The 26658-nt window shown below is 35.6% G+C and overlaps 1 protein-coding gene across 8 annotated transcripts in view; it reads left to right on the top strand.

Moving 5' to 3' along the window:
* The window catches only part of EML4 (EMAP like 4), a 162496-nt gene that overhangs the window by 54830 nt on the left and 81008 nt on the right, over positions 1 to 26658 (top strand). For all 8 annotated transcript variants that reach the window (XM_056824147.1, XM_056823992.1, XM_007476897.3 and 5 more), the window contains exons 2-3: positions 13797 to 13982; positions 24196 to 24322. In XM_056824147.1, the coding sequence (XP_056680125.1) occupies positions 13797 to 13982; positions 24196 to 24322 (313 nt within the window). The remainder of the gene's footprint in view (positions 1 to 13796; positions 13983 to 24195; positions 24323 to 26658) is intronic.

The following is a 26658-nucleotide window of genomic DNA, read 5'->3' as shown; positions in this document are numbered from 1 at the left end:
CAATCAACGCATCAAAAAGAAAAGGTTTAATACCTGTAGAACTTACCATCTCTCTAAAATAAAAGTTGTCTTCTCATATCTCTTCTTTGGGTGCAGTGGCTGTTCTTTGTGATTTTGCAACTTTCATTTTTAGTTGTTTTAAGATTACTGTTCTTTTCTGAAAACTCAACATATCCCTGATGGAACTCTCATTATCTTTATCCATAAGCCCTCCCCTTCCTAGCCATGTACTCTTATTACTGTTGAGGGCCATCCTCCCAGACCTTCAAACTTATAACCTAGAAGTCATCCTCAGCTTCTCACTGTTTAATCCCCCCCCACAATATCCAATCTGTTGCCCAGTTCTGTCAATTTCACCCTTGCACTCACTCTTAAGTATCGTCCTTTCTCTTCTATGATACTGACACCATTCTGGTACAGGCTTTCATCACTTTGCACGTGGATTATTGCAGTATAATCTGCTGGTGGATCAGACCATGTTACATCTCAATGAACTCTACTAGCTCTAGGTTATGAAGGACTTTGAATTCATTATTTTGCATTTAAAGCCCTTCATAACCTAGCCCCTTCTTACCCTTCCAGTTCCCTTTATGACCTTATTCCCCACCACATACTCTTTGTTCTATTAAGATTGGCCTTCCTGCTGTTGCTCAAATGACATTTCAATATCTCATGGCTCTGGGCATTTTCTCTGGCCATCCTCTATTTCTGGAGTACTCTCCCTTCTTAGCTATACCTGCTGACTTCCCTGGCTTCCTTTAAGTCCCAAAATCCTGTCTTCTACACGAAGCCCCTCTTAATTCTTGTGCCTTCTTCTTTCCTGTTTATCCTGTAGATAGCTAGTTTGTATGTATTTTGGTTTCTTTGTGAGCTCATTGAGGGTGAGAACTATCTCATGCCTCTTTTTGTATCCCCAGTGCTTAGCCCTGTGCCTGGAACATAGTAGACACTTAATAAATATTTATTGATTGGTCGATAAACCATAACTTTTTCAACCATTCCCCATTCGAAGGACCATGACAAAAAGAGATATATAACAGATATTTTTTTGATCCCTTTGGTATTCAGTCAAAGAATGTGCACAGTTTAATAGCATTTTTTCCAAATTGCTTTCTGGAATGGTTGGACTAGTTCACAACTCCATCAACAAGGTATTTAAAGTACCTGTTTTCCAACCATCCAGCATTTGTCATTTTCCTTTATTTTTCAACTTGAAGCAGTCTAGGGGGTGTCAGGTGATACCTCTGAATAAATTATTTTAATTTGTATTTATCTAATTATTATTTATGCTATACCAGATGGATTTTGTTATTATTTTTTCTAACTATAACATGATTCTTTTGTTGGTTTGATTGTTATGGCGCTGAATAAGTAAGTTAATTTAGATAGTATTGTCATTTTTATTATAATGTGTTCATCTATTTCTTGGGTATATCTTGGCAGGTAGATTCCCAAGTATTTTATGCTGACTGAAATTATTATAAATGAAATTTCTTGCTGCTGAATTTCATTGGTGATATACAGAAATTATAATTAGTTTGTGGGTTTGTTTTATTTATGTCCTACAACTTAAAGTTGTTAATTATTTTAATTATTTTTAGTTGACTCTCCTGGGCTCTTTAAGTAAATTTTCATATGCAAAAAAAGATACCTTTACTTCCCTCTTTGCCTATCTTTATTCATTTAATCTCTCTCTCTCTCTCTCTCTCTCTCTCTCTCTCTCTCTCTCTCTCTCTCTCTCATCTTAAATCCTTTAGTTAGCATTTTTAATATAATACTAAATAATGATGATAATGAACATCCTTGCTTTACTCATGATCTTATTGGAAAGGCTTTTAACTTTTCCCCATACAAGTAACTCAACTCTCGGTTTTATATAGATAATGCTTTTCATTTTAAAGTAAACTCAGTTTATTCCTATACTTTTTCATGTTTTTAACAGGAGATGTGGTGGGTAGTATATTTTTTCAAAAGCTTTTTCTGCATCAAAGAAATTATATATACTTTTTTATTAATATAGTCAATTATAGTTTTCCCAATATTAAACCAGTTCTACAATATCTAGCCTGGTTGTACTGTGTAACCTTTGTGCTATATTATTCCAATCTACTTGACTAGCATTTTATTTAAAAGTTTTGTATCAATATTTCTTAGGGAAATAGATTTTATAGCTTTCTTTCTGTGTTTTGACTATCTGGTTTAGGTATGAAGAATATATTTGTGTCAGAAAGAATGTGATAGTTCCTCTGCCTTAAATATATTTTCAGATTTATGCAATCTTAGAATGAATTTTTCTTTAAATGTTTGGTAGAATTTGCTTGGTGGTTTTTTGTTTTTGTTTTGTTTTGGTCTTGGTTTTCAGTATTAAGCATAGTCTTGCCTTCCTTTTTTATTATTATATATTTAATAACCACCACCATAAAACATTTAATTAAACAAATTTCAAAACTATGTGCAAAACCATAAACTCTACATTATTTATAATTTGTTTAAAAATATGTAAAATATATATGTATATAATATATATTATATTATATACATATATAAATAAATATCTACTTTTGAGTTCCTTTACTTGGATACTTTTTTCTCATGTTTTTGTGATTGTTTTTTCTTTATTATAATCCTAGTATATGTTAGTCTCTTTTCTTGTCTTCATCTCTTCATATATTTCTCTTATTTTCCTTATTTTTTCAATATTTGTCATTTCTCATAAAATGACCATTACATTAAAATATCGCAATCTCTTCAGTTATTTCTCCCATTCATTTGCATTTGTGCTGTTCCAGTTATTTTATCATTACAAAGTTTCCACAAATATTTTCATACATATACAGTGGCATCAATAATGCCATTAAGACCTAACCCTAGTAATGGGATCTCTAGGTCAATGAGCATGAAAAGCTTTACAGCTCTTAATATATATTTCTATCTTGTTTTCTAAGAAACAAAAACAATTCACAGCTACTCTAGCAATATATTAGGCCTGTTTCTCCATTTTTCCTATCAGCATTTAATTTGATAATTTTTAACCTGTCTTGTTCACAGTTAGCATACAGTACTAGGACCATAATTAACTCAAAACAGTCTGTTGCCAGAATCATACTCATTCCAAAACCCTCTTTCCAGCTTGGTCATACCCAGTGGAACTTTTGTACCAATGCCACAACCTCTCAGGGATTCAGAATTACCTTCATGCTATGGTGAAAGTAAGATTAAAGTAAGACTTTTGCAGAACATTATGTTTTCTCAACCATTGTTGGCCCACCAGAAACTATGTTTGGTTATGGGTACTCTCAGGCTTAGATCTACTGCTAACTTCATGTAGATATGTGGAGGCTCTCCCAATATCTATCATATTTAACTTATCTAAGGTTCTATTCATCTCTTTAACTTCTTTTTTATTTATTTTTTTGGGGGGGGTTGATTTATCTAGCTCTAAGAAGGAAAAATTAAACTCCCCACTATTGTTATTTTGTTATGTTTCCATCTGTATCTCCCTTAGTTTTTCCTTTAAAAATCTGGGTGCTACATAGTTGGTGTGCATATATTACCCTGTTCATCTCTTCCGCTTCTATCCATTTTAGCCCAAATTCTGTCAGAGATCATGTCTGCTACTCCTGCCTTCTCTGGATCAGCTAAGACATAGTATATTCTGCTCTAGTCCCTCACCCTCACTCTAGGTGTGTCCCTCATTTTCAGTGAGGATTTTTTGTAAACAACACATTGTCCTGGGATTTGAGCCTTTCCAGCTATCCATTTTCTTCCCATAGGTGAATTCCTTCCATTCACACTCAGTGTCAGTTACTAGCCATGCATTTCCATCTACTCTCTGTTCCTCCTCACTATTTATTCCCTCTTCCTTTCTTTCCACTGTATCCCTCTTCAGATGTCCAATTTCCTTTGACCAATGACTCTCCCAATTCACACCCTTTCGCCAAAACCCTCCGTTATCCTCATCCATTGCCCTCTTAGTTCCAAATTGGCCCACTTTTCCAAAGGTTCCTCCCTTGTCCCTCTCCCTTTATTTTTTAATTCTTTTTCTATCCACCATTCCAAAAATCCCTTCTTTATCCCCACAACCATGCCCTTCTACTTCTTGATATGACTTTGATTCTAAAAATCCCTTCCATCTAGTCCTAAGAGTCTGTCCCTATCCCCTCACTTTACCCCCACCTCTTCATGTGTACCCACTCCCCTTATCACATCCTCCTTCCCTCCTGTTTCTCTATACATTAAGAAAAATTTTATCTTTCTAATTGCATATGTTGTTCTATCTTTATTCCAGGTCTGAAAAAAGTAGGATTCTAGTACTACCAGACCTTCTCCCCTATTCCCTTTCTCCATGGCATTTCCTCCACTCATTCCTCTTCCATATGAGACAGCCATTCCACCCTACCATCTCCTGGTCTATTCCCCTGTCATTTTAGCTCATTCCATTCATTCACCACAACCTGCTGTCTTCTCTCCATTCATGCCCCTTCAAAATACCAAGGCAGTGATGCAATTCCCAGAGACCATAGATGACATTTTCCCATATAGGAATCAAGCAATTTGACATTTTGGGTTGCTTATGATTAGTGTTTCATTACCTTTGTATGTTTCTTAGAGATCAGCTTTTCTACCGAGTTCTGGATTCCCTCACCCCCCAGGAATAGTTGAATTTTTAGTTCATTAAATAGCCATTTTTTTACCTTTTATTATTATACTCATCTTTGTTTGATATATTGTTCTTAATTATAAGCCCAGTTCTTTTGCTCTACAAAAAGCTGTGTTCCGTGTCCTGCATTCTTTTAATGTCCCTGTGTGCTGGAATGTTCCCTGCTGCTACTCATGCTCCTGACCAGACTCTGTCCTGAGGGTTCATAACACTTTTCTGTTTGATCCCCTGGAAAAGAAAGACTCACTGTGATTTTTCCTCAACTTTCTTAATCACAATTATGACAGGTACATTTTCTAGGTCCTTATGGATAAGAGATAGTGATAAGCAAAACTGAGTTGCTTCTCTACCATTTGACTCTGCTTTCCTCACTATGCCTTTAAATAGTTTAGACTCTTAACAGGCATCCATTAAGCAATTACAGTGTGCCAGAGACTTTTATTATTTGCCAGGCATTGTCCTAATTAGGCCCTGGGATATAAATATATTCAAAAATACAATGCCTACCATCAAGGAGCTTACATTGGAGGAAGTTAAAACATTAAAGAGAATCTGAAAAGGGGGATAGAAAAAGAAGGAGCTACCCACCAGAGGCATTATAGCTAAATTTGGAGAATGAGGATTGGTTATTCTGGGGCCCTTCCCCGAAATGGAGGTTCAATGGAAATAGGTCTTGATCAATGACACATGGGAGGAGAGGGGGGAAAGAACATGAATCTTGTAACCATGTAAAAATATTCTAAATTAATTAAATAGATTAATTAAATATTTTCCCAAAATGGAGGTTCTAGGATATGAGAAAAGGGCAGGAGTGGTGTCAGGAAGCTATTAAAACTGGCCTCTATGCTTGGAATACTCTCTCTCCCTCTACTTTTTGGAATCCATAGCTCACTTCAAAACTCACCTCAAGAACCACCCTCCTGATCCCCCAGTTGTTAATGTTCTCCTAACCCATAAGTAATTTATTTTATATTTTCTATCTCTTTTCCAATTACAACTTATTTTCCCCAACCCCTAACAACTCCTCCTCAGTAGACTATTAACTCCTTGAAAGACTTTTCCATCTTTGTCTTTATATTCCCAATGACTAGCACATTGTAGGAACTTAATAAATGCTTTAATGAATTATTATTAGAAATAATGGTAACTTTTTATAAAACATTAAGATTTGTAAAATACTTTACGTGTTTTATTTGAACTTCGCAATAGTTGCTATTATTACCTTCATTTTACTGATGAGAAAATTAATGATGAAAAAATGTACATAACTTGCTTAGAATTAGTTTGTAGGTATCTAAAGCCAGATACATTTTTGAGTCTTCTTAATTCCAGGTTCAGCAGTTGAACAACTAATCCATATAGCTGCCAGGAGAAGGAAGTTTCTTGGGAAAGTAGGGAAGAGGCATTTAAACAGCTAAAAATATACATATTTGTGGTACCTCCATTTCCTTTGCTCTCACTTAACTCTTTGCAGTCTGTCTTATGACCTCAACATTTAATTAAAGTATTCTCTTCAAAGTTACTAATGATCCCTTTGCTGCCAAATCTAAATAGATATTTCTCGATCCTTATCTTCCTTGATCTCTCTACAACTTCTTTTCACATTGTTGATCAACTTCATTTCCTTGATCTTCTTTCTGAGTTTTCCTCACATTACTCTATCCTGGTTCTTCTACTTATCTAACTGCTTTTTCAGTATCCTTTGTTGGATTTTCATCTAAGTTGTGCCTGTTCACCATAGATGCTCCCCCAAAGCTGTATTCTGTGCCCTAATAGTAGCACTTCTGCAGCTCAGAACTCATGAACAAAAATTATCAGCAATAGGGACTTGTAACAGTATGAGTCATTATAATCAACCTTTTAAGGGAAAACCAACCTAGCCTACATAGTAAATAATGTTCCTACTATGTCCTCATTAACAAGGTAGTAAAAGGTCTGCTAGATCAGTAGTGTCAAACTCAAGGAGAAATGGGCCACTAAGCCATACATAAGGGTCTGCAGGCTTCATATTGACTTAGAAAACAAAAATTAACATTATATTTTATTAAATTTTTATTTGTTTTAAGCCTTTCCCAAAATCCATTTTAATCTGGAGTAGCCATACAGGAGTATTGTGAAGAGCAGTAGCCATTAATAGATAACATCAATCTCAGGAACATAAGAAAGAAGCCTGGAGTAGGCAGCACTGGGAAAGGAGCTTAGTCTAGTAAAAACAAAAATGGACACAGCAAAAGACAACAGTCTCTCCAAAAGGGAAATTGAAAATAGAGAATAAAGATCAAAAATCCTAGGCCTTCCCTTCAGAAGGATTGATTTCCAGATCTTACTGGTCTGGTCTATGTTTTGGTGATACTAAATCTTTGCAGTTCACAGCATGTCTGCTAACTGTAAAGTGGTGATAATGAGCAGGAATAGCATTAGAAATATCAGGATCTATCCTCGTGCAAACATCAACAACATGGAAATAGGTTCTGATCAAGGACACATGTAAAACCCAGTGGAATTGCATGTTGGCTATGGGAAGGGAAGGGGAGGGAAAGAATATGTAACCAAGGAATAATGTTTTAAATTGATTAATTAAATATTTTTTTAAAAAAAGAACAACATAAGGATCTTAGGGGGCAGCTGGGTAGCTCAGTGGATTGAGAGCCAGGCCTAGAGACAGGAGGTCCTAGGTTCAAATATGACCTCAGACACTTCCCAGCTGTGTGACGCTTGTCAAGTCACTTAACTCTCATTGCCTGCCCTTAGCACTCTTCTGCCTTGGAACCAATACACAGTATTGATTCCAAGACGGAAGGTAAGGGTTTAAAAAAAAAGAAAGATAGAAACATCAGGATCTTGATACAGATGGCTTTGCTTCTAGTGTAGACACCATTCCCCATTACACATAACTTAAGTAGAAAAGGAAGCTAAGAAGTCATACCCTCTCAGGTGCCATTGTCAATACTGAAACTTTTCTCTGTATCACATCCCCTCATTGTTTTGTCATTCATGATCTAGTCAGAACATATACACCCTTCACTGCACTACATTACTCTGTACAGTACATTGCACTACAGTATATTATATTGTACTGAACTACATTATACTGTAGTTCTACTATATATATACTACATATATACACATGTATGTATATGTACATATATACAACACTACACTAAATTATGCTACATTGCACTTACCCCCAGTAGCATGGGAAGAAGAGTTAGGAAGGACAAAGACTTATACTAAATCTCTGTCCTTTTGTACACCTCTGCTGAAGGGCTGCCAGCTTCCATGGGAAGGACTTTCTTGTCTTCATCTAGGAACTCTGGATTATCACCAAGGCAGTTAAGGGAATCCCCTTTTTTCCAGATTAAATTCACTTTTCAGTTTCACCTCCCATCGGAGACATTGGTAAAATTCTTCTGTTGATCCTGAAGTTCAGAGGAAGAGCTTTTGATAAGTTGGTCCTATCTTCTCCAGGCCCCAGACCATTTGGTCCAAACCATAGCCACTGACCATGAATCCAGGATAGATTAAAATCTTATCCAAAACATCCCTTTAAAGTTTTATCATACATCAGCCGTGAAGTTCATAAGCACCATGGAAAGACTTTTTAAAAAATTCCCACTCCTCAGGGTATATCTACCTCATTATTGGATTAATTACTACTAAAGTTCAGTTGAATATATTTCTCTTATTGTGGAGCCACCAGTGAGCCAGGCAAAGTTACATTCTTCAGGAATCAGGTCTATCTAGATGAAGGCCTACTAGACTAATAGAGGAGGGAGGGAATCAGGACACTAATTGGAAGCATCAGCTTCTGATAGTTCATGAGAGGCCCTGCCACCTAAATGATCTAGGTGAACATGATATTGAATGTACTATTTCCATTTAATAATAGAAACCCCTTTGCCTTACCCATTTTGCTAGAGGAACCATCTTGTATCACCCTACTCATAATAGGCAAACCTAGAAGGATGATAATATGACATTCCACATTATCTATTTAGTAGCAAATAGGGCCCAGCAATGGTCAAGAAATTGCTTTTCAAAAGTACTAAAGAAAGTTGCCTCTTAAGAGAGATTATGGCTCTAGAAACCTAACAGTGTGTAGTTTGACCAACCCTAGGTTTCCAACAATGGCTGGTAGCTATGTTTCTCTGAATGAAGACCAATCACTTCAGGTTTTTTTTTGCTGCCATATCAGACTACTAACTTATTGAGCTTTTGGTCCATTAAAATCCATTCACCTGGATTGGAGTAAAGAAGGTAAAAAAGCAAGAAGCAACATAGCTCAGATTCCCCATCAAACTTCCTCCACAAATATAATCCTCCACAAAATAATCTAGAAAATAATATTAGATTGAATCTTGATTGTAAAATCTTAAGAAAAGAATCAGAGTGAATCATCTTTCCAACTCAGGTTGACACAGAAGTGAAGCAGATACTGAGGATGGGCTGTGTCCAGGGACACTGAAACTAGGTACCAATGCCCAAGGACTTAAGAGTACTAGACCACATCAGGGCATATAGCACCAGGGAATTCCTGAACTAGGGCAGGAAACAGGTACCATCTGGCAGCACTGTCACTATTTAATTCCAGGACACATCCAGGGTGGACTGAAAAGAATCTATATCTAGGACAGTGATGGCAAGCCTTTTAGAGACTGAGTACCCAAACTGCAATCCTCACACTGCATGTGAGCTCTTCCCTCCCCCCCAACTTACCCCAGACAGGGGAGGGAGGAAACATTCCCCCTGGGCTGCTGGGCAATGGGGCAGGTCATGTGAAAAATGTCCTCGGGCATGTGTGGAGGGGAAGGGAGCAGCCTCCAGCATGTTCTGGCACACATGCCATAGGTTCACCAACACAGATCTAGGGGTATGGTCACAGGACCTAATTGAGTATTGATCAAAGAACAAGTTCAGAAGCAAACAACTAAGGATGTCTAGCCTCAGATACTTCCTAGCTCTGTGACCTTGAACAAGTCACTTTACCCCAGTTGCCAAGCCCTTACTGCTTTTCTGTCTTAGAATTGATAGTAAGACAGCAGAAGGTAAGGGTTTGTTTCTGTTTTGTTTTGTTTTGTTTAAGTATAGTTCTAATATAAAATCCAAAGTAAAGAACTAGACGAAGAAAAGAATCCCACCATAAAGAGTTCTTATACTGACAGAGAAGGAAAGACAAGACACAAAGTCAAAAAGAATCACTCCAGAATATCTACAAGCAATGACTCAAAGAAAATTACTCAGCAGAGGTCCAACTAGAATTCCTAGAAGACATAAATAAAGAATTAGGGGTGGGGGAGCTAAGAAAGTGATATTTTTTTAAAAAAACAAACAAATGAGAGAACAGTAAAGAAAAAAAATAGGAAAAGAATAACTTGGAGCAAAAAGAAGAAAAGCTTATCCATGAAATAACACCTCCCAAAATAGGATCACAGAGAAGTAAATTACATCGTGAGACATCAAGAAATACTTAAAAGTTCAAAAAATGGAAGGTGAAAAAGAAGAAAATGTGAAATATCTCATAGTTGGGGGCAGTAGGGGTGGGACACTGTCCTGGAAAAGAGATCTGGGAAGAGATAATTTAAGTCCCATTGGACTACCTGAAAGCCATACTAAGGAAACAGACCAAAAATACCCTAAAAGAAAACTGCTCGTATATCTCAGAACCAGAGGGCAAAGTAGATCTGCCCATTGTAATATTTATTGGGAAAGGAAATAGGAAGATTGGAAAACAGGGGATAAATGGGGAATAATGGGAGGTTTGTATGGGGTATGGAGGAGTTAAAGGGAGAGAGGGTATATTGCTTGGTGAGGCAAGGGAGGGAGATGCCCCCTGCTGAGAGGAAACAGCAGGGGTCCAATAAGGATGGTTTGTCTTTGAATGACTGAAACTGAAGTTCAGCTCCCTCTATGACCAGAAGAAATAGTCCACTTATCTGACTGCGAATTCAAATAATATAAAGTTTAATAATCCAGTTGGAATTGGAATTTTTCCTTAGCTTCAGAGTATAGGGCCAGGCCCTAGAGGCTGGCAGAGGGAGGGTTTGTCCCACTCCTGTCTACTCTCGTTGTTCTAATTCAGAATCTTAGCAGTAGACAGAAAGAAAACAAGAACAATTCTAACCTTTAGAAGCCTGTGTCTTTGGGCTGAACCAAGAAGAGCATGCCACTCCAGATTGGGTTGAACAAGCTCCTCTCTCCTCCAACACCCGGAAGCAAGCCCCCCCCCCCTTCTCCCCCCCCCCCCAGGCAGGAGGTACTCGCCACAAGACCCAACTGCCACTCCCAGTTGGCCCTCCCACACACAAACTGTTAGTCTAGTTTCCTTTCCACACCATCCATGATTTCTCCATTTTGTACTTTACGTAAAGTTAATTTTTTTAGCACCCACATGCAAGACTTGTCCCTATTGAATTTCACCTTCTTAAACATAGCCTAGATCCTTTTCAGTCTTGACTGTGTCAAATGCTTATTAGCTGTTTCTTCCAACTATTAGTCTTTACCTAAGTTATTAATTAAAAAATGTTAAGCAGGACAGAATGAACCACCATTTTCTCTGTCTAGTCAATGCTGAATCCATCTGATTGTATAACACAATCCATATCTCTCCTCCACAGCTAAAATCTAGGTACACTACATTCACCCCATTTCCCTCATCTTTTAGTTTAGTAATCCTGTCAAAAAAGGAAATGAAGTTAGTCTGACATGACCTGTTCTTACTGAAGCCATGGGGACTCCATAATCACCATTTTCCTTTGTAGATGTTGGTCAACCATCTCTTTAATGATACTTTCAAATTTTCCCCAGGAATCAAAGTCAAACTCACTGGTATATAGTTTGTATAATGTTCTCTTCCAAGTTTTGAAAAATCATCATTTGTCCTCCAGTATCATGAGGATCTCTCCCATTTTCCATTAATTTTTAAGATATCATAGACAGCAGTGACATTTGCCAATTCTTTCAGTATCCAGAACTGTGACTGCTCTGGGATAGGTGACTTGAGTTTATCATTGGCAACTAGGTGATTTTTTGATAATCTCCATCTCTTGACAGAGAAGTGATAGACTAGATAAATTTTGATGATCCCTTTATGGTCATATGATTCCCTGATTCCAGTCTGTTCTTCGCACTGGTGTGAATGACATCTTTCACCTAGACAGCATAGAGTAGTAGAGAGTATTCAAGCTTCAAGAAAATCTAGGTTCACATTCCATCTCTTGGACATTTAATAGATATATGACTATAAGCTAGTTAAGTATCCTCTCTCCAAACCTCAGTTTCTTCATCTGTAAAACAGTAATAATAACTATAGTACTTAACCTCACTGAGTTTTGGTGAGGTTCAAATGAAGTTTTCAGAGAGTTTCTTACATATCACAATCAGTAAATACTATGTTAGTAAAGGAATTTAACAAACTGTGAAGGATGAGTAATTTCAAGCTCATATTCAAGTTTTATAGAAGCATAAAGAAATACATTATTTTTTCATGTTGTTGCTGACATAATGCAATGTTAGTTGTATATACTGTATTTAGAAACTGTAAAATACTTCATAGGGGAGGAGGGAATTTTAAAAAGAACATTTTATAAGTTTCAAGACAGTTCTAGAGGTGACTGTTACTTCAGTCATGTCGGAGTCTTATGTGACTCCTTGTAGGATTTTCTTGACAAAGATCCTAGAGTTGTTTGACATTTCCTTCCCCAGTTTATTTCCTCACAGATGAGGAAATTGAGGCAAATGGATTTAAGTGATTTGCCCACAGTCACACCGCTGTGCAAGGCCATATTTGAACTCAGGAAGAAGACTGTCTTTTTGCCTTTGTGCCCAGTGCTCTATCCACTATGTCACCTGGGTTAGATTAGTTAAATAAAGTGTAGGCAGTCATAGTATATCTTTACCAGCTTGACCTACAAGTTGGGGGCCTAAAGATTAACAAACAGATTTTTTTTTTAAATGATGGTACTATTTTCTAACTGACATAGTTAGAAAAGCATTCGACTGATATTCGGAAAGCTCTGCTAGTGGCAGCACCACTTAGTCTATATCCTTGGGATAGTCATATAACTTCTCTAAGCCTCAGTTTCCTTTTCATCAAATCAGAAGATTATATTAACCCCTAACACCTCTTCCAGATTCAACGTTCTAGGATTCTAAAAACTGTATTTGAACATAATATTGATTAAATTGTATTTCTCCTTTCTCCTCTCCCCCCACCCCCAAAAAAGGAGAAAGTGATCATACAAACAGAGTTTGTATAATAATAGACTTCTGGCCATTGACCTTGGGTTCACAGGAACTATACAAGTAGTTCATTCAAAATGGAAATGGACAAAGCAACCCACAAATCATTTCACAATATATTTTCACATATAAGGATGATAATCACTGAGACAATAATTTGTAGTGGCCAAAGATAGAAAGTTTACTATCTTTGAAGATGTCAAATTTTCTGAGAATGATTCCTTTCAGATGTTCTGGAGATGAAAGCAGAAATTATATGTGAACTGTAAAGATTAAAAATTTTGGGGAGACTGAGGCAAGATAGAAATTAGTTTCTCTCTGCAAGGAGTATTATTTTTTTAGAGGTTTATTTAAGATTGAGAACCTAAGAATATACAAGTAAGAAAAGCACGTTTCTAGGCCAGAGAGAGGCCTAGACACAACCACTCACATCTTGCCTGCTAGGTGGAGAGCCGTGTGTGCTCCGAAGCGGAAGTAAAAAGAGGGCCGAGCCTATTCACAACCAGATTTAAATACCCCATCTCGCTCTCGGCCCAGGTGAGAATTCAGTGAGATTAGAGGGCATTCTGGGGAAGTGGAGCAAGGATTTCTGAGGATTAAAGTCCTGGATTCAAGTCTATTTTTACAGAACATACTATATAATACTCCGTAATCATCCTAAGAAAAGTTTGATCATGGAAGTTTGTTGTTACATTAAAAAGGATTATGTTTCAAAGTATGAAAATAAATCACAATTGGAACAAATTCATTGGAATCAATTTACAAAAGTCTAAGGTTTCACCAGTCTTCAGATTTTTAAAAATTAATTTATCTACTGTTTTTCTTGTGATTTTTATTTGGATATAGTTTTTTAGAACTTATTTTGAAGATACCTTTTTTCTCTTTAATATTTTAATAGATGATAGTATCTCTGCTACAAGTACTTCTGATGTCCAGGATCGACTCTGTGCTCTTGAGTTGCGAGTTCAGCAACAAGAAGATGAAATAACAGTTCTCAAGGCAGCTTTGGCTGATGTGTTAAGGCGTCTTACAATCTCTGAAGATAATGTGTCTTTGAAAAAAACAGCCTCAAGCTCAAGTAAAGGTAATTAAGTATATTTTAAGTAGTAGGAATATTTCATTTTTCAATTTATTCTAGTTTCCTTTGAAATGAGTCATCATATTTCTATATTATTTTCATTATTAGACTCATACATGAAAAATATATTCCCTTTTAAGTCAGTAATAATAAAAGTTCATTTTGAGGTTGTTTGTTTTGTTAGTTTTATGTGTTGAGAGAAACTCAATAAACCTTATTACCTATTCAAAATTTGTGATAATAAGTACTGTCAGCTTATGATAAAGATTTCTTAAACTAGTATGACAAATTAGTAGTAACTGATCTACAAATGAGAAATAAATTTTCCAAGCCCTTTCAAAGTCTGTTGTATACCTTCCTCAAGCAGCAGCATAAGACTTTATCTTGGGTATGTCTGACTGGGAAAAGAGGTTGCTTTGAACTTATTTACGATGAAAGCAACAGGCAAATAGCTATTATAGGATTGTAGATTTAGAACTGAAAAGAGCTTCAGTTCATCTTTTACATTTTGCAAGGTGAAAAAACTAAGGCCCAGAGAGGTTCAGTAATCTACACAGCAGAAGTAATATGTAGTAGACCTGGGATTTGAGCTTGACTCCTTGGCCCCAAATTCAGCACTCTTCCTACCCATGACAAGCTACCTTTCTTCCTTATTTTCAGACTTTCTAGTTAAAATAACCCAATGAGTCATTTGAAGGGAGTGAGCTTTGTATCTAATTCAAGAAAGGAAAAAAACAACACATTTTTTTCCTTCTTGAAGAAAAACATTTTTTATTTTGAACTAAGTGAATACCAAATGAAAATGACCATTTCTGTATACATAGTCCGGAAAAAAAAGAATTGTAAATTAAACTGTAGTTCTGTCTTATATACTGCTTGCTTTTCTTGCCAATTGAATTACAATGCCAAGGATCAAGTACCAGACACAAAACATATGGCAAAAGAATCACTGCAAGACATCCCAAGATCCATTTCCCATCAATAACTCCACCTCTACCCCACTCCCAGAAAGCCCATCACCAGGAACTTGCCATCTCTGAGAGTGCTTTGTCTTTGATAATTATACCTCATCAGAATCCTCATTTAGCCTCTGCCTCTCTGATTGGAAGCCTTGAGAGTAGAGTAAAATATTCCTCCCAGATCCTTTATATAAAGAGAGCTCAGATGCCCAGCTAACTCTTCATTTCCCATCATCTACACTCTTTAGATTCCACTTCACTATCATCTTGTCCCCAAGCTAGATGCCTTCTCTCTCCCCCTTTTAACTTCTTTCATTTGATTACCATCTCATTTTTTATTTTCTCATGCTCTTGTTCATGTATTTGAATATTTGTGCTTATCATTTAAAGCCAAAATATAATTTACACATGGATTGTTTTAAACCCTTACCTTCTGTCTTAACAGTATTGATTCTAAGACAGAGGAGTGGTAAGGGCTAGGCAATGGAATTTGCCTAGGCCACATAACCAGGAAATGTCTAATACCAGATTTGAACCCAGTACTTCCCATCTTTGGGCCTAGTTCTCAATCCACTGAGCCATCTAGCTGTTCCTGGTTTGCAGAGTTGTAAAATAATATTCTATTGCTACTGACTACCCATTGCTACTAGGATAAAATACTAACTCCTCAGACAAACATTTAAAAGCTTCTGCCATTTGACTGCAACCTGCTTTTCCAGACTTATTTCATATTGTTCTTCAAGAATTATGTTCCAACAAAACTGGATTGCTACTTGTTCCCAAGATCAGATTCCTTTCCTGCTTTCATGTATTTTTAAAGGGCATCCCCCACACTTGCAATATAATGTTTCCTAATTTCTGCCTCCCTGAGATATCTAGGGCCCTGGAATCAGGAAGATCTAAATTCAAATCTAGCCTCCAATATTTACAAACTGTATGATCCTGGGCAGGTCAGTTGCCTTGACTATAAAATAGGGATAATAAAAGCACTAATTCCCAGGGATATTTTGAGAATCATTTGAAATAATATTTGCAAAATGCTTAGCATGGTGCCTGAGACACACTGGGCACTTAATGCTTATTTCCTTTCTTCCCCTAGCATTTTAAAAATATCTCCTGTGATACTTATTAAGGAAAAGTAAGGCAGTCTCTGCCATCAAGGACCTTATATCCTACTGAAAGAAAACAATGCATTTGCAGAAAGTTTTAAAATACAAAATTCATGCAAAGTAGATAATTTCCAAAAGTGAAGATGGAGTGTGCATTCTAGGTGTGGAGATAGCCTGAGCAAATGAGAGATAGGAGATAGAATATAATATGGGAAATAGCAAGTAGAACAATGTGTCTGGAATGCAGGAAGGTACTGGGGAGAGTAAATTTCAGTAAACTAGAATCAAAGTGCAAAGGACTTTAAAAAGCCAGGCAGAGGAGTTTGTGTTTTTTCTTGAAGGCAAAAAGAAACCATTGGAGCCTTTCGAACTGGAGAATGATTTGATCAGATCTGCATTTTTGGAGTATCAGTTTGGCAGTCACATGGTAGATGGGTTATAGAGAGAAAAGAGGCTGAAAGCAGACCAGTTGTCAGGCTTTAACAGTAATCTAAGACAGCAGCTCTTGAAGTGAACTTCTTTCCAGAAGGTCTTTGAGGGCAAAACTATTTTGTTTTTTTAAAAATTTTATTTCTAATGCTGTAAATGTTGGCAGACATAATCAAAGGTATTTTGGAGCCAGTTTGAACTGACTTGTGAAAGCCAGTTGTCATATTTTTTAGTGTGAGCATTTATTTATACTTTAGAAATTGGTATAGAAACCACCAACCACCTTAGAAATGCTACAGATAGGGGCTTGACTTACTGTTTTGTTGATTGTCTAGATTTAAGAAAGCGATAGAGAAAATGTGAATAATGTAGATTAAATATGAAAGTATGTATGCTGTTTTTTCGAAAGAGTCAGTTGTTAATTTAATAGCATACTACCAGATGTAATGCACCTGAACAAAAGCTCTTTGAGATCCTCTTTAATTTTTAAGAATCTAAAAGGATCTTGAGAACAAAATTTTTGAAAACTACTGGCATGGGAAATAAGTAATAGTTGCTTGAACTAGGATAATGTCTGTGAATTGTAAGGGGGAAACGGGATTATTTATAAAAGGGTTGGACTGGATTATTTAAGAGTGTGATCACCAGGAATTAATTAATTCCAAAGAGATTTATTTACAAATTGTAGAAAGAGTGAAGAAATCAGAGAGAAAAGATAAGGTAAGATATCTAGCCTAAACACTAAGTAATTTATCTCTGGCTCCCTGGTTCAACCCCGGGCAAGGGAGTTTAGTCCTCAACTGGATAGGCTTCGGCCCTTGTAGCCCAGGATCTGGGGAAGTCTCTTCAGAAAAATCCAGTAGTTAAGAGTCAAGTTTTCACCCACCACATGTCAGTCTAAGGAACTGGGTCTCAGGTCCAGTCAGCAGATCCTTCTGCCCCTCTTCACCAGCCTTAACTCGAAAGCATGAAGAATTGCCTTCCTTCAGGAAGTTGTCACTCCCTTTTAAAGACATTTTCTCTTGTGTCACTTCCTGTGTCTTCCCCTAATTTTATGCCTACCAATCACAGTTGATGTTCTGCTCTAGGACTGCCCAGGAGGCAGTCAGTCAATTCTGATTTGTCACCCACTATCACAAATGTGAGTCACAGACCTCCCACTCAGTGATTAAGTGGGATGTTTACACTTTTGGTGATTAGATCTAAAAATGGGCAGATCTCCATACTCAGCTTTAAGTAGATTGTTCTAAAAACAGTCAGAGTTAACAATTTAATCTTCACAATCAGGAGAGAGTCAATTAATTTCATTGTTATAATCAGGGGAGAGTTAAATTTAATCTTCACAGAATGGAGCAAAAGGGGCGGACATGAGATAGATTTCAGTAATAACTGATATCCATCCATCAGTCAGCTCAAGTGTTGTCCTCTTCACAAAACTTTTCCTGTTCCCCTTAGATGTTAGTTCTCCTCCCAATTACTTTGTATTTAATTATCTTTTAGATCTCTTCACCAAAGTGCAAGAACTCTTATTTTTGTTCTTTCAACTTCAGTGCCTACCTTAGTGTTTTGTACATAGTAGACATTTAATAAATATTTGTTAAATTTGTTAAAATGTTGAATTTCATATTAAGTTATCATTTGTAGAAAAACTGATATTTTAAAACTTAATCCTATGTTTTGAAATCTTTCGCTCCAATTCATATAACATGGTATTAGGTGAAAATAGTGGCCTGATGTTATTTGTGAGTTCCATTACTGGCACTTTTTAAGTCTCTCTATTAACTTGAAACCAATTTTGTCTTTTTAAGTGAATTAGTAAAAGATTATGGAAATGAATTCAAAACTGTTATAAATTTAGATAGACAATTCATTGGCCGGTCATGTGGCAAAAGTGAGGCTAGAAAACCCACATGTTCCATTGATATCTACATGATGTCTAAGGGAACAATAAGAAAGAGCCTACTACATTAGCTGGTCTCTAATACATTAGGTTACTGAGAGAATAAGGACATAAGACACTATATGAGAAAACACAGCCAAATTGTCATCTATATAATCAGAAAGAATACTCCAAATGAAATCATAGATCCATTGAAATATGAAAAAGTGATGTTTTCCTTTGGTCAAAAAAAATGTATCTTTCTGAGATATCTTTTCCAACTTGATTTTGGAAGTTCAAAAGTAATTCTTGTAGTTATGTACAGAATTCCATTAATGTTATCACTGGCAACCCTAGACTCCATTATCATGGAGCTCGTCTATATATAGAGGACTATAGAAAGTGACAAGAAAAAATGTTTAATGACTGTCAGCTCTTGGCATTTTGTATGTAAGTTTAAAAATAGACTAAGTATTGGGAATGACATTAGACAATATGTTTGTGTTATGAATACTTGGAATAAGCATTGTTAGTATAAATACTATCTAATATATTAAGTTATAATTATAGAACTTCACAAAGCACTTTAAAATTAAGGAATTGTAGATTTACTTGTCTTAAGAAAATCTTCTTTTGCTATATTTTAATTTAACGTGATCTTTTGAATACAATTAAATTTTAATTTCTATTCTGTTTCTCCCCATATGAGTTATTTACATTTAAATAATAATTATGCAAAGCAATGGCATCAAAATAAAATAGAAACAAAAATCTGAAGGCCATATATTTAGTTAGGAAACCCCAAATTCACATTATCTTTGTTTTATTGTGTTTTTTATTTTATTTATTTATTTTTTTGGTAAGACATTTACTTGTTATAGATATTTTTGAACCCTTACTTTCTGTTTATAACCAATACTTAGTATTGGTTCCAAGACAGAAGAATGATAAGTGCTAGATAATTTAGATTAACTGACTTGCCAGAGTCACACAACTAGGATGTATCTGAGACCAGATTTTAAACCCAGGACCTCCCTTCTTTAGGCCTGGATCTCTCTATCCACTGAACCACCTAGCTGCTCCTTCCCAATTATGTTTTAATCTGATTTGGGAGTTTGTGGGGAAATTTGCCATTTCTGACATAAAACCATTTTAAATAAAAATATACCAAAGGAGTTTTCAGGTTCTTTTTTTTCTTCTATAGTTACAGTGTCCTTAACTCTTAAAATAATAGCTAGTACTTTATGATATTGCTGTTAAGACATCAACCATTATGTCTGACTTTACTAGGTAGCTATTATGTGCAATACGATTTGACCTTAGATAAATCCAAATGCATGATATTAGCCATGTAATATTGGAATTGTAAGATTCATTGTCATTTTGTAGTAGCATCATTCTAATGATTTTTTAAAAACCCAGTAACAAACTTAAAACAGTTGCTTCTCTTTAATTATCCTTGTTATATGCTATGTCTTTCATTGTGCTAGCAACTTAAAAGCTAGGTGGCATAATGAATAGAGTATTGAGTCAGGAAAACATGAGTTCAAATCTAACTTTAGCCATTTCCCAGCTTTGTGATCCTGGACAAGTCAACCTATGTTTGCCTTGGTTTCCTCATCTGTAAGATGTGGGCAATGATAATAGCACCTACCTCCCAGAGTTGTGAAAATATAAAATGAGATAATTGTAAAGGACTTAGTGCAGTGCCTGCGTATGCTAGGGGCTACATAAACGTTAACTATTGTTATTTTTTATTAGCTGAGTTAATAAGTTTCTCCTGAGAACAGCATGCCAGACCACTTAACTGGGTGGTAGGTTTCTCTAGTAATTTTAAAATGGTTTGCCATGTAATTTTAAAAAATGATCTTCTCCAACCAAAAATGCTTCCTTTTGACAGCAGTGAATCATTAGTACCATATGCTCAAGCTACTAGTTGAAATTTCAGCCTGTGCCAAATAAAATTACCTATATTGTGGAGAAAGGGGAAAGGGCTAAAGCACTTTTGGCTATTATTGACTGCCAGGAAGACAAATTGTGTCACAGCTGGTGCCTGGAAAACCCATTAGGACCCTTTGGGGGTAACCAAATGAATGTAACTTGAGAGTCCTGCCCAAAGGCACTATGTGTGTGAAGACAAACTACTGGTACACGATTGTATGAACTTATATGAATTAAACTGTTCAGCTGAAGATGGAAGTGAAGTGCTTGAACCAGGAAATGGCTAGCAAGCCAAAGATAGGAAGCATTACAAAGGGCACTTGAGAAATGACAGAAATGACACCATAGTTAACCAGAGGCAAAAAATTGAGATTTGGGGTGTTAATTCTCAGTAATTAAATAAATATAAGATTACTAAATGTACAGAGATATAGCTAGTATCACCTAGCTCTTAATACAACTATTATTTAGTGAAAGTTTTTGGTTTTGGTTTTTTTTTTTTTTAATGATGAAGGAGATTTGGGCATGTTTGAAATCATCAGGGAAGGAACCAGTTGATTGGGTAAAGATTGAGAATGGGAGATATTGATTGAGGGAGTAATCTGGAGAAGATTAGAGGATATGGAATCAAAGGTATACTAGTCTTAACAGGAGGGAAGTCCATTTCATTATCAGAGACTGGGAGAAAGGAGGAAAGAGTGGGAAGTAATGTCAAGATTTTGAGATGAAGAGAAACAAGCTCAGAGGGAATGGAGTATGTGTTTTTTTTTTTTTAAGTATAAGTATTGATTCTGGTTTCTAAAGCAGAAAGAAATGAATTAGATATAGTAAAGAGATTATTCAAAGTGAAATACATGGTATAAACACAAAGATACAAATTTGCTGGTAGAAGAGAGAAAAATAGATTAACTGGCCTGAAGTAGAAGGTGATTGGGGTGAGCTCAGGAAGTACAGGACCTCAAATTCTGTACTGGCAAGTTTAAACATGGAATAATAGAAAATTTAAAACCTAGAAATATTCTTGAGTAGAATGTCTTAGTAGGATATAAAAAGAAAACATTCAAGAAATACTTCAGATTATCAGGGACAGTTTATATGTTACTAATTCCCCACCCCATAAAAAGAAGGAATAAGAAAAAGCTTTTCAAGTCGGAAAATGAGAAAAGAAGTACGATAATAAAGTGAAGGAGGAGAGGAAGAGGAACTACTGTACATTTCAGAGTTTAAAAAGTCAAATATATGAGGCTCTACCTGAAGGAGAAAGCTGGATGCTCAGAGGAAGAAATACTACTATTTCTCCTAGGAATGATAAAGTAGATTCACAGATGTTCTCAAGTGAAGCGTCACAGAGTAGAAGTCAAAGAAAGAAGGGAAAAATATCGGTGTTTAGTGACTGATAATGCAGTTGTCTTCCCACTGGTGGGGAGAGCATAGAAAAGGGGGTATGTGTGTATAGATATCCCTCCCAAGATTTGGCAAACCTGATGGATATAGAAAAAAAAATCCACTCTTACGACATAATTGATGTTTCCTTACTGCCTACCATTAAAAACTAAGGAATTCAGAAGAGAAAAATAAATTTGAGAAGTGAAGAGCTGGTTAATACAGAGTTGATGTAAAAACAGTATTTCAACTTAAAGAATTCAGCTTAAGATATAGAAATAAAAGCTTCCTCCTGTCCAGGGATAGAATACACCTGACAAGACTTGGTAAAAACTTGGTAAAAATGTATTTGTCTGCTCCCTTCAGTGTCTAATGAAACAGTCTTGAAATTAGAATAGAATTGGAACATTGGGGAAAAGAAAGAGGGGGTTGAGGATGCCTAGGTATGTATATCAACCAAGCTAGATATAATAGAAAATAGCTGCAATGTAAGGGTACTAGCATTTGGATCACTTAGATAGTTGTGATGTTCAGTATCCATGAAGGTAAACAATAGTAAAACCATGGCACCCCATAGCTATACAAAAATATAATATATAAGCAACAAATAGGATGAAGTAGAAGTCCAGCAAATCTGACTTCATAGATATTTATAAGATTTGGAGTGAGACCAGTGGCTGAACTGTGGAACCCAATTTTTTGTATCCTTTATTCATAAGTAACAGAGTTTAGGTAACTGTATCTAAAGAAAGTTATAGTCATTTGAGGATGTCAAGCAATTTAGTGACAGGAGAGGATAGTAGAGAATTTTAAGTGAGGAGTAATGGAGGAAAGAAATTGAAATAGATTTTGTCATCATTATAGCATATGGTAATTTTTTGTCTTGCTTTAATGATGGTTTGGACTTCAAAAGATAATCAACAATGGGGGGCAAGTGTTTGTTTTCTGTCAGTTTCACCAACAAGAAAGAATTGGTTGATAGAGTCAAATTGATGAAGATTGGAGAAAAATGAAAATTCTACCTTCTCTTTAATGATAGAGAACAAGAAAGCTGGGGATAACTTGACATATATTTTAGAGTTAGAGAAAGTAGATTTCAAAAGATTACAAAACAAAGCCTGAAGGCTATCACGAATTAGATTCTCTAGGGAAAGTGTTAAGACAACTAATGCCTTAGTTCAGGTTTGATGTTGGGATAATAGGAGGTGCACTCAAGTCATTGAATGGTTAACAAAGTGAAGTTTAATTTTCCCTAACACAAAAATATGTCAGTAAGGTGGCATTTAGCTTCTCTGGGAATGTGGGCCTTTTCTCCATAAGGAAAAGCATCTGTTTATCAGAGGAAAATCCACTTCAGAAATCCACTAAAGCTGAGGAGAAGGCCCCAAATCTATGCTGCTTTTATTCCTTTAGGTGACCAGGGAGGCTGTGTAGGCAAAAACTGGGGATCTGATTCACAGTTTTGACTATTTTTAGGGAAAACTGATCCCTAGGATGATGATGGAAGCCTTCCTCTGTTCTGAGTAGGTTTGGGGGAAACTACTTCAGGGAATTCTGGTTAATATTCTGTCACAAGAATGATGTTCCAGGGTAAAAGCAGAAAAACACCATGGTAGCTCAATATTGATAACAAGAAACTTTTTCATCTGCTGCTAAAATATATATAAAAAATAAGTTGTGTCATAAACTATGCAGATGTTAGCTATGTGTCACGGGCTACTTATCAGACTGTATCTGGATTATTGTGTTCAGTTCCACTGTTTATGCACCACTGTTTAGCAGAGGCATTGATAAATTAGAGAATATCCACAGGAGGAAAACCAGAATGAAGCAGAAATTGTTTTATGTAAAGGAAATTTTTCTAAATATTATAATAGTAGAATGAGCTGACTCAGGAAGTGGTGGGTTATCATCCCTTACAGGAAATTTTCTAGCACAAGTTAGATGGCCACCTGTCAGGTGTAGTGTAATAAAAATTCATTCTCAATTATTTGGATTAGATAGCCTATGAGATCTCTTCTACCTCTGAAGTTCTTTATTATCTTATTTAAGGAAGATTTTTTTTAAAAAGCTGTGTATAGGTGAGAACAAATCAAGAAGAAACTTGGAGGAATCTAAGCAGGAGGTAGTTGGATTCTGGACTAAGGTAACAGGAAGGGTAGTTCTGATTAAGTGAGGGGGGAAAGGAATAAAAAACTCATGCTGATGGGTTGGAAGAGAACAACAAAGAGAAAGAAGCCCAAAACTAACAACAAAGTTAATTTAATTTTATGTTTTCTTTAATACTTGTTTTTTTTCTATAATATCTTATTTGACTTTTAAGTTACTGAAGTTTATTTTTTTTCTGATGGGGTATTCATTAAGTAAAAAGAAAAGATAACCAAATGATAACAATTTCCTTTAAGCCCTGATACTGGATGTCAGTAGCTTATTATTATTATTATTATTACTACTAACCCTTCTCCCATGATGAGTATTTTAAAAGTTTGATGTGATGCTTTCCCTTAAATTCTTTTTAGGTCAGTCAAACATTCGGGGAACCATTTCTCAGTCTGTAAGCAATGGCAATGGTAAAGGCAAAAAAACACAGCAGGGCAGCTCGATATCAGTAGCAAGAAAAGAAACTTTTTCATCTGCTGCTAAAAGGTATCTATCAAAAATAAGCTACAAGTGTCATAAGTTATATAGCTGTTTATAAATCACAGGCTACTTTTGAAAAGTAATGGAATCTAAATGAAATATTCTTTTTTAGCACTTAATTTCTGAATTTAGGGGATTCTAACATTGAACTAATTTTGTAACCATGCTGAATTAATGAAGAATGGAAGCATTTGGTTCTAGATAAAAGAACCCAAAAACTTAATTCTTTGTTACTTTTTAAAGAAAATTGGCTAAGCATTTGTCTTTAATATATAATTTGTTATATTTTTTCTAATATATCAATTTTAATTACATTATTATAATTTTCCCATAGAAATAAAATCTTGAGCATCTTATTGAGATAGAAAAGAAGTGTTAAACTCACTGGATTTTGGGCTGCAATTGCAAAATTAATGTCATCTTTGAAAAATACTTTCAAAATGTTTTAATCTTTAATTTTATTCTACTGATTATTCTCATTTAATTTGATAAGTATCCTTATTCATTTCTCTAGTAATGTTGTTTACAGGATTTTCCCCATCTGTGTAGTTTCTAGCAAATGACATCATGATATTATTAAATAAACAATGTATGCCCTTACATCTGCTTGCTGCAAAGTACTATTGAAGAAGAAACTGAAGAAATAAAAACTATTTTAGCTTTCTAGTGTTGCTGAACTGTGTTACTTCAGAGACAAAATAGATTACCTTAATGTCTCATCTTATTTTCAATATGGTTTCAATTCCTTTGCCAGGTAGATTGGAGCAGAGATCCAGTATAAGATTAGGAAATTATTGTGACTGAAAAGCTTTACATATTTTAATTAACAGGAAAACTGATAACACAAAAGCCTAGGACTTAATAGTGAAGTACAACTTAATTTTTTTTATATTTAGTCTACCAAATACTGGTAATTGAAGAATATGCTAAGAATTTGTATGTATTCCCAAGATTACTGGATTTTTAATGTAGTAAAAGTTTAACTAACCTGGCCCAGTTTAAGTAGAATATCTCACCAACCATAATTATTTATTATCACTTCTAAGTGAAAAAGATAAATAAGAAGACAAGTTTTCACATGAGAAATTTTTTTCCGATTCACTTGGTCAAACCATTTCTAGGTTATACTAGATCAGTCCAAATTAAAATCAGTCTTTTACCTTTTATATCTAAACTTATAAGGATCATTGCTATTCATAATAATGAGAACAAAGTTCTGCAAGATCCATTGTTGTCCTAGAGAGGTTTGGTTATGTTCTTTACCTTAAGCATTGTAAGACTTTAAAAGGTGAGAGCAATGCATCTTAGATTTTAAATAACAAATTTTGAAACAAAATTTCCTTTTTTCATTAATAGTTAACTGAAAAAGTGATTTAATTGTAATGGCCAAACCTTAGGGCATTCTGGTAAATAAAATTTCCTGTACTAAGAATTGAAAAACAATGCAATTTTATATCTGATCTTGAAGGCAATGGGGAGCCACTAGTTTTCATTTGTTTGTTATTTAGTATGTTAGTGACATAGACCAGCACTTTAAGAAAATCACTTTGATGACTAAATGGAAGAGAATGGCCTGGGATGGGGAGAAACTTGCAGCCAAATTCACCAGCAGTTAATTACAGTAGACTAGGTGAGAAGTGATATGGTCCTGTACCAGTACTCAAATTGATCTTCCTAAAGTGCTGGTCTGACTATATCACTTCTAAATTTAGTAAATTCCAATAGTTCCCTATTATCTGTAGGGTCAAATATAAACCCCTGTTTTCACTTGTAATACCTTTTATAACTTCTCCCTGTCCAACCTTTTCAGTCTTCTTACACCTTATTCTCCTTTGTACTCTGAGAACAGGAACACTAGTTTTATTGTTCCTTGTATAAAATTCTATCTCCTGACTGTTGGCATTTTCAGAGGCATTTGCTTCATGCCTAGAATTGGCTTTTTCTTCATCCCCAAACTTCACTGGCTTCCTTCAGCTGTCAACTAAAGATCCACCTCTTAAAGGAGTGTTTCCTAGTCCTCCTTAATCCTAGCCCCTTCCCATTGAGACTCCCACCAAATTATCCTGTATATATTTTGCTTGTACATAAGTTGCATATTTTTTCTCCCATTAGATTGTTAGCTCCTTGACAGCAGAGGCTGTTTTTTACCCTTTGTTTGTATTCCCAGCTCTTATCATAATGTTCTGCACATAGTAGGCCCTTTTAATAAATGCTATTGATTGATCTCTACAACATCTCCTGCATCTGCCCTTTTTCTCTACCCCAAATAGAAACCACCCTAATTCAGACCTTTTAACTAGACTTTTGAAATAGTCTACTAACTGGTCACCTTGCCTTCCGTT

This window comes from Monodelphis domestica, chromosome 1, assembly GCF_027887165.1.
Source record: "Monodelphis domestica isolate mMonDom1 chromosome 1, mMonDom1.pri, whole genome shotgun sequence".
In the NCBI taxonomy this organism is placed as follows: Eukaryota; Metazoa; Chordata; class Mammalia; order Didelphimorphia; family Didelphidae; genus Monodelphis; species Monodelphis domestica.
Note: the sequence above shows the minus strand (reverse complement) of the source record. Positions and strands in the feature narration are given on the sequence as shown.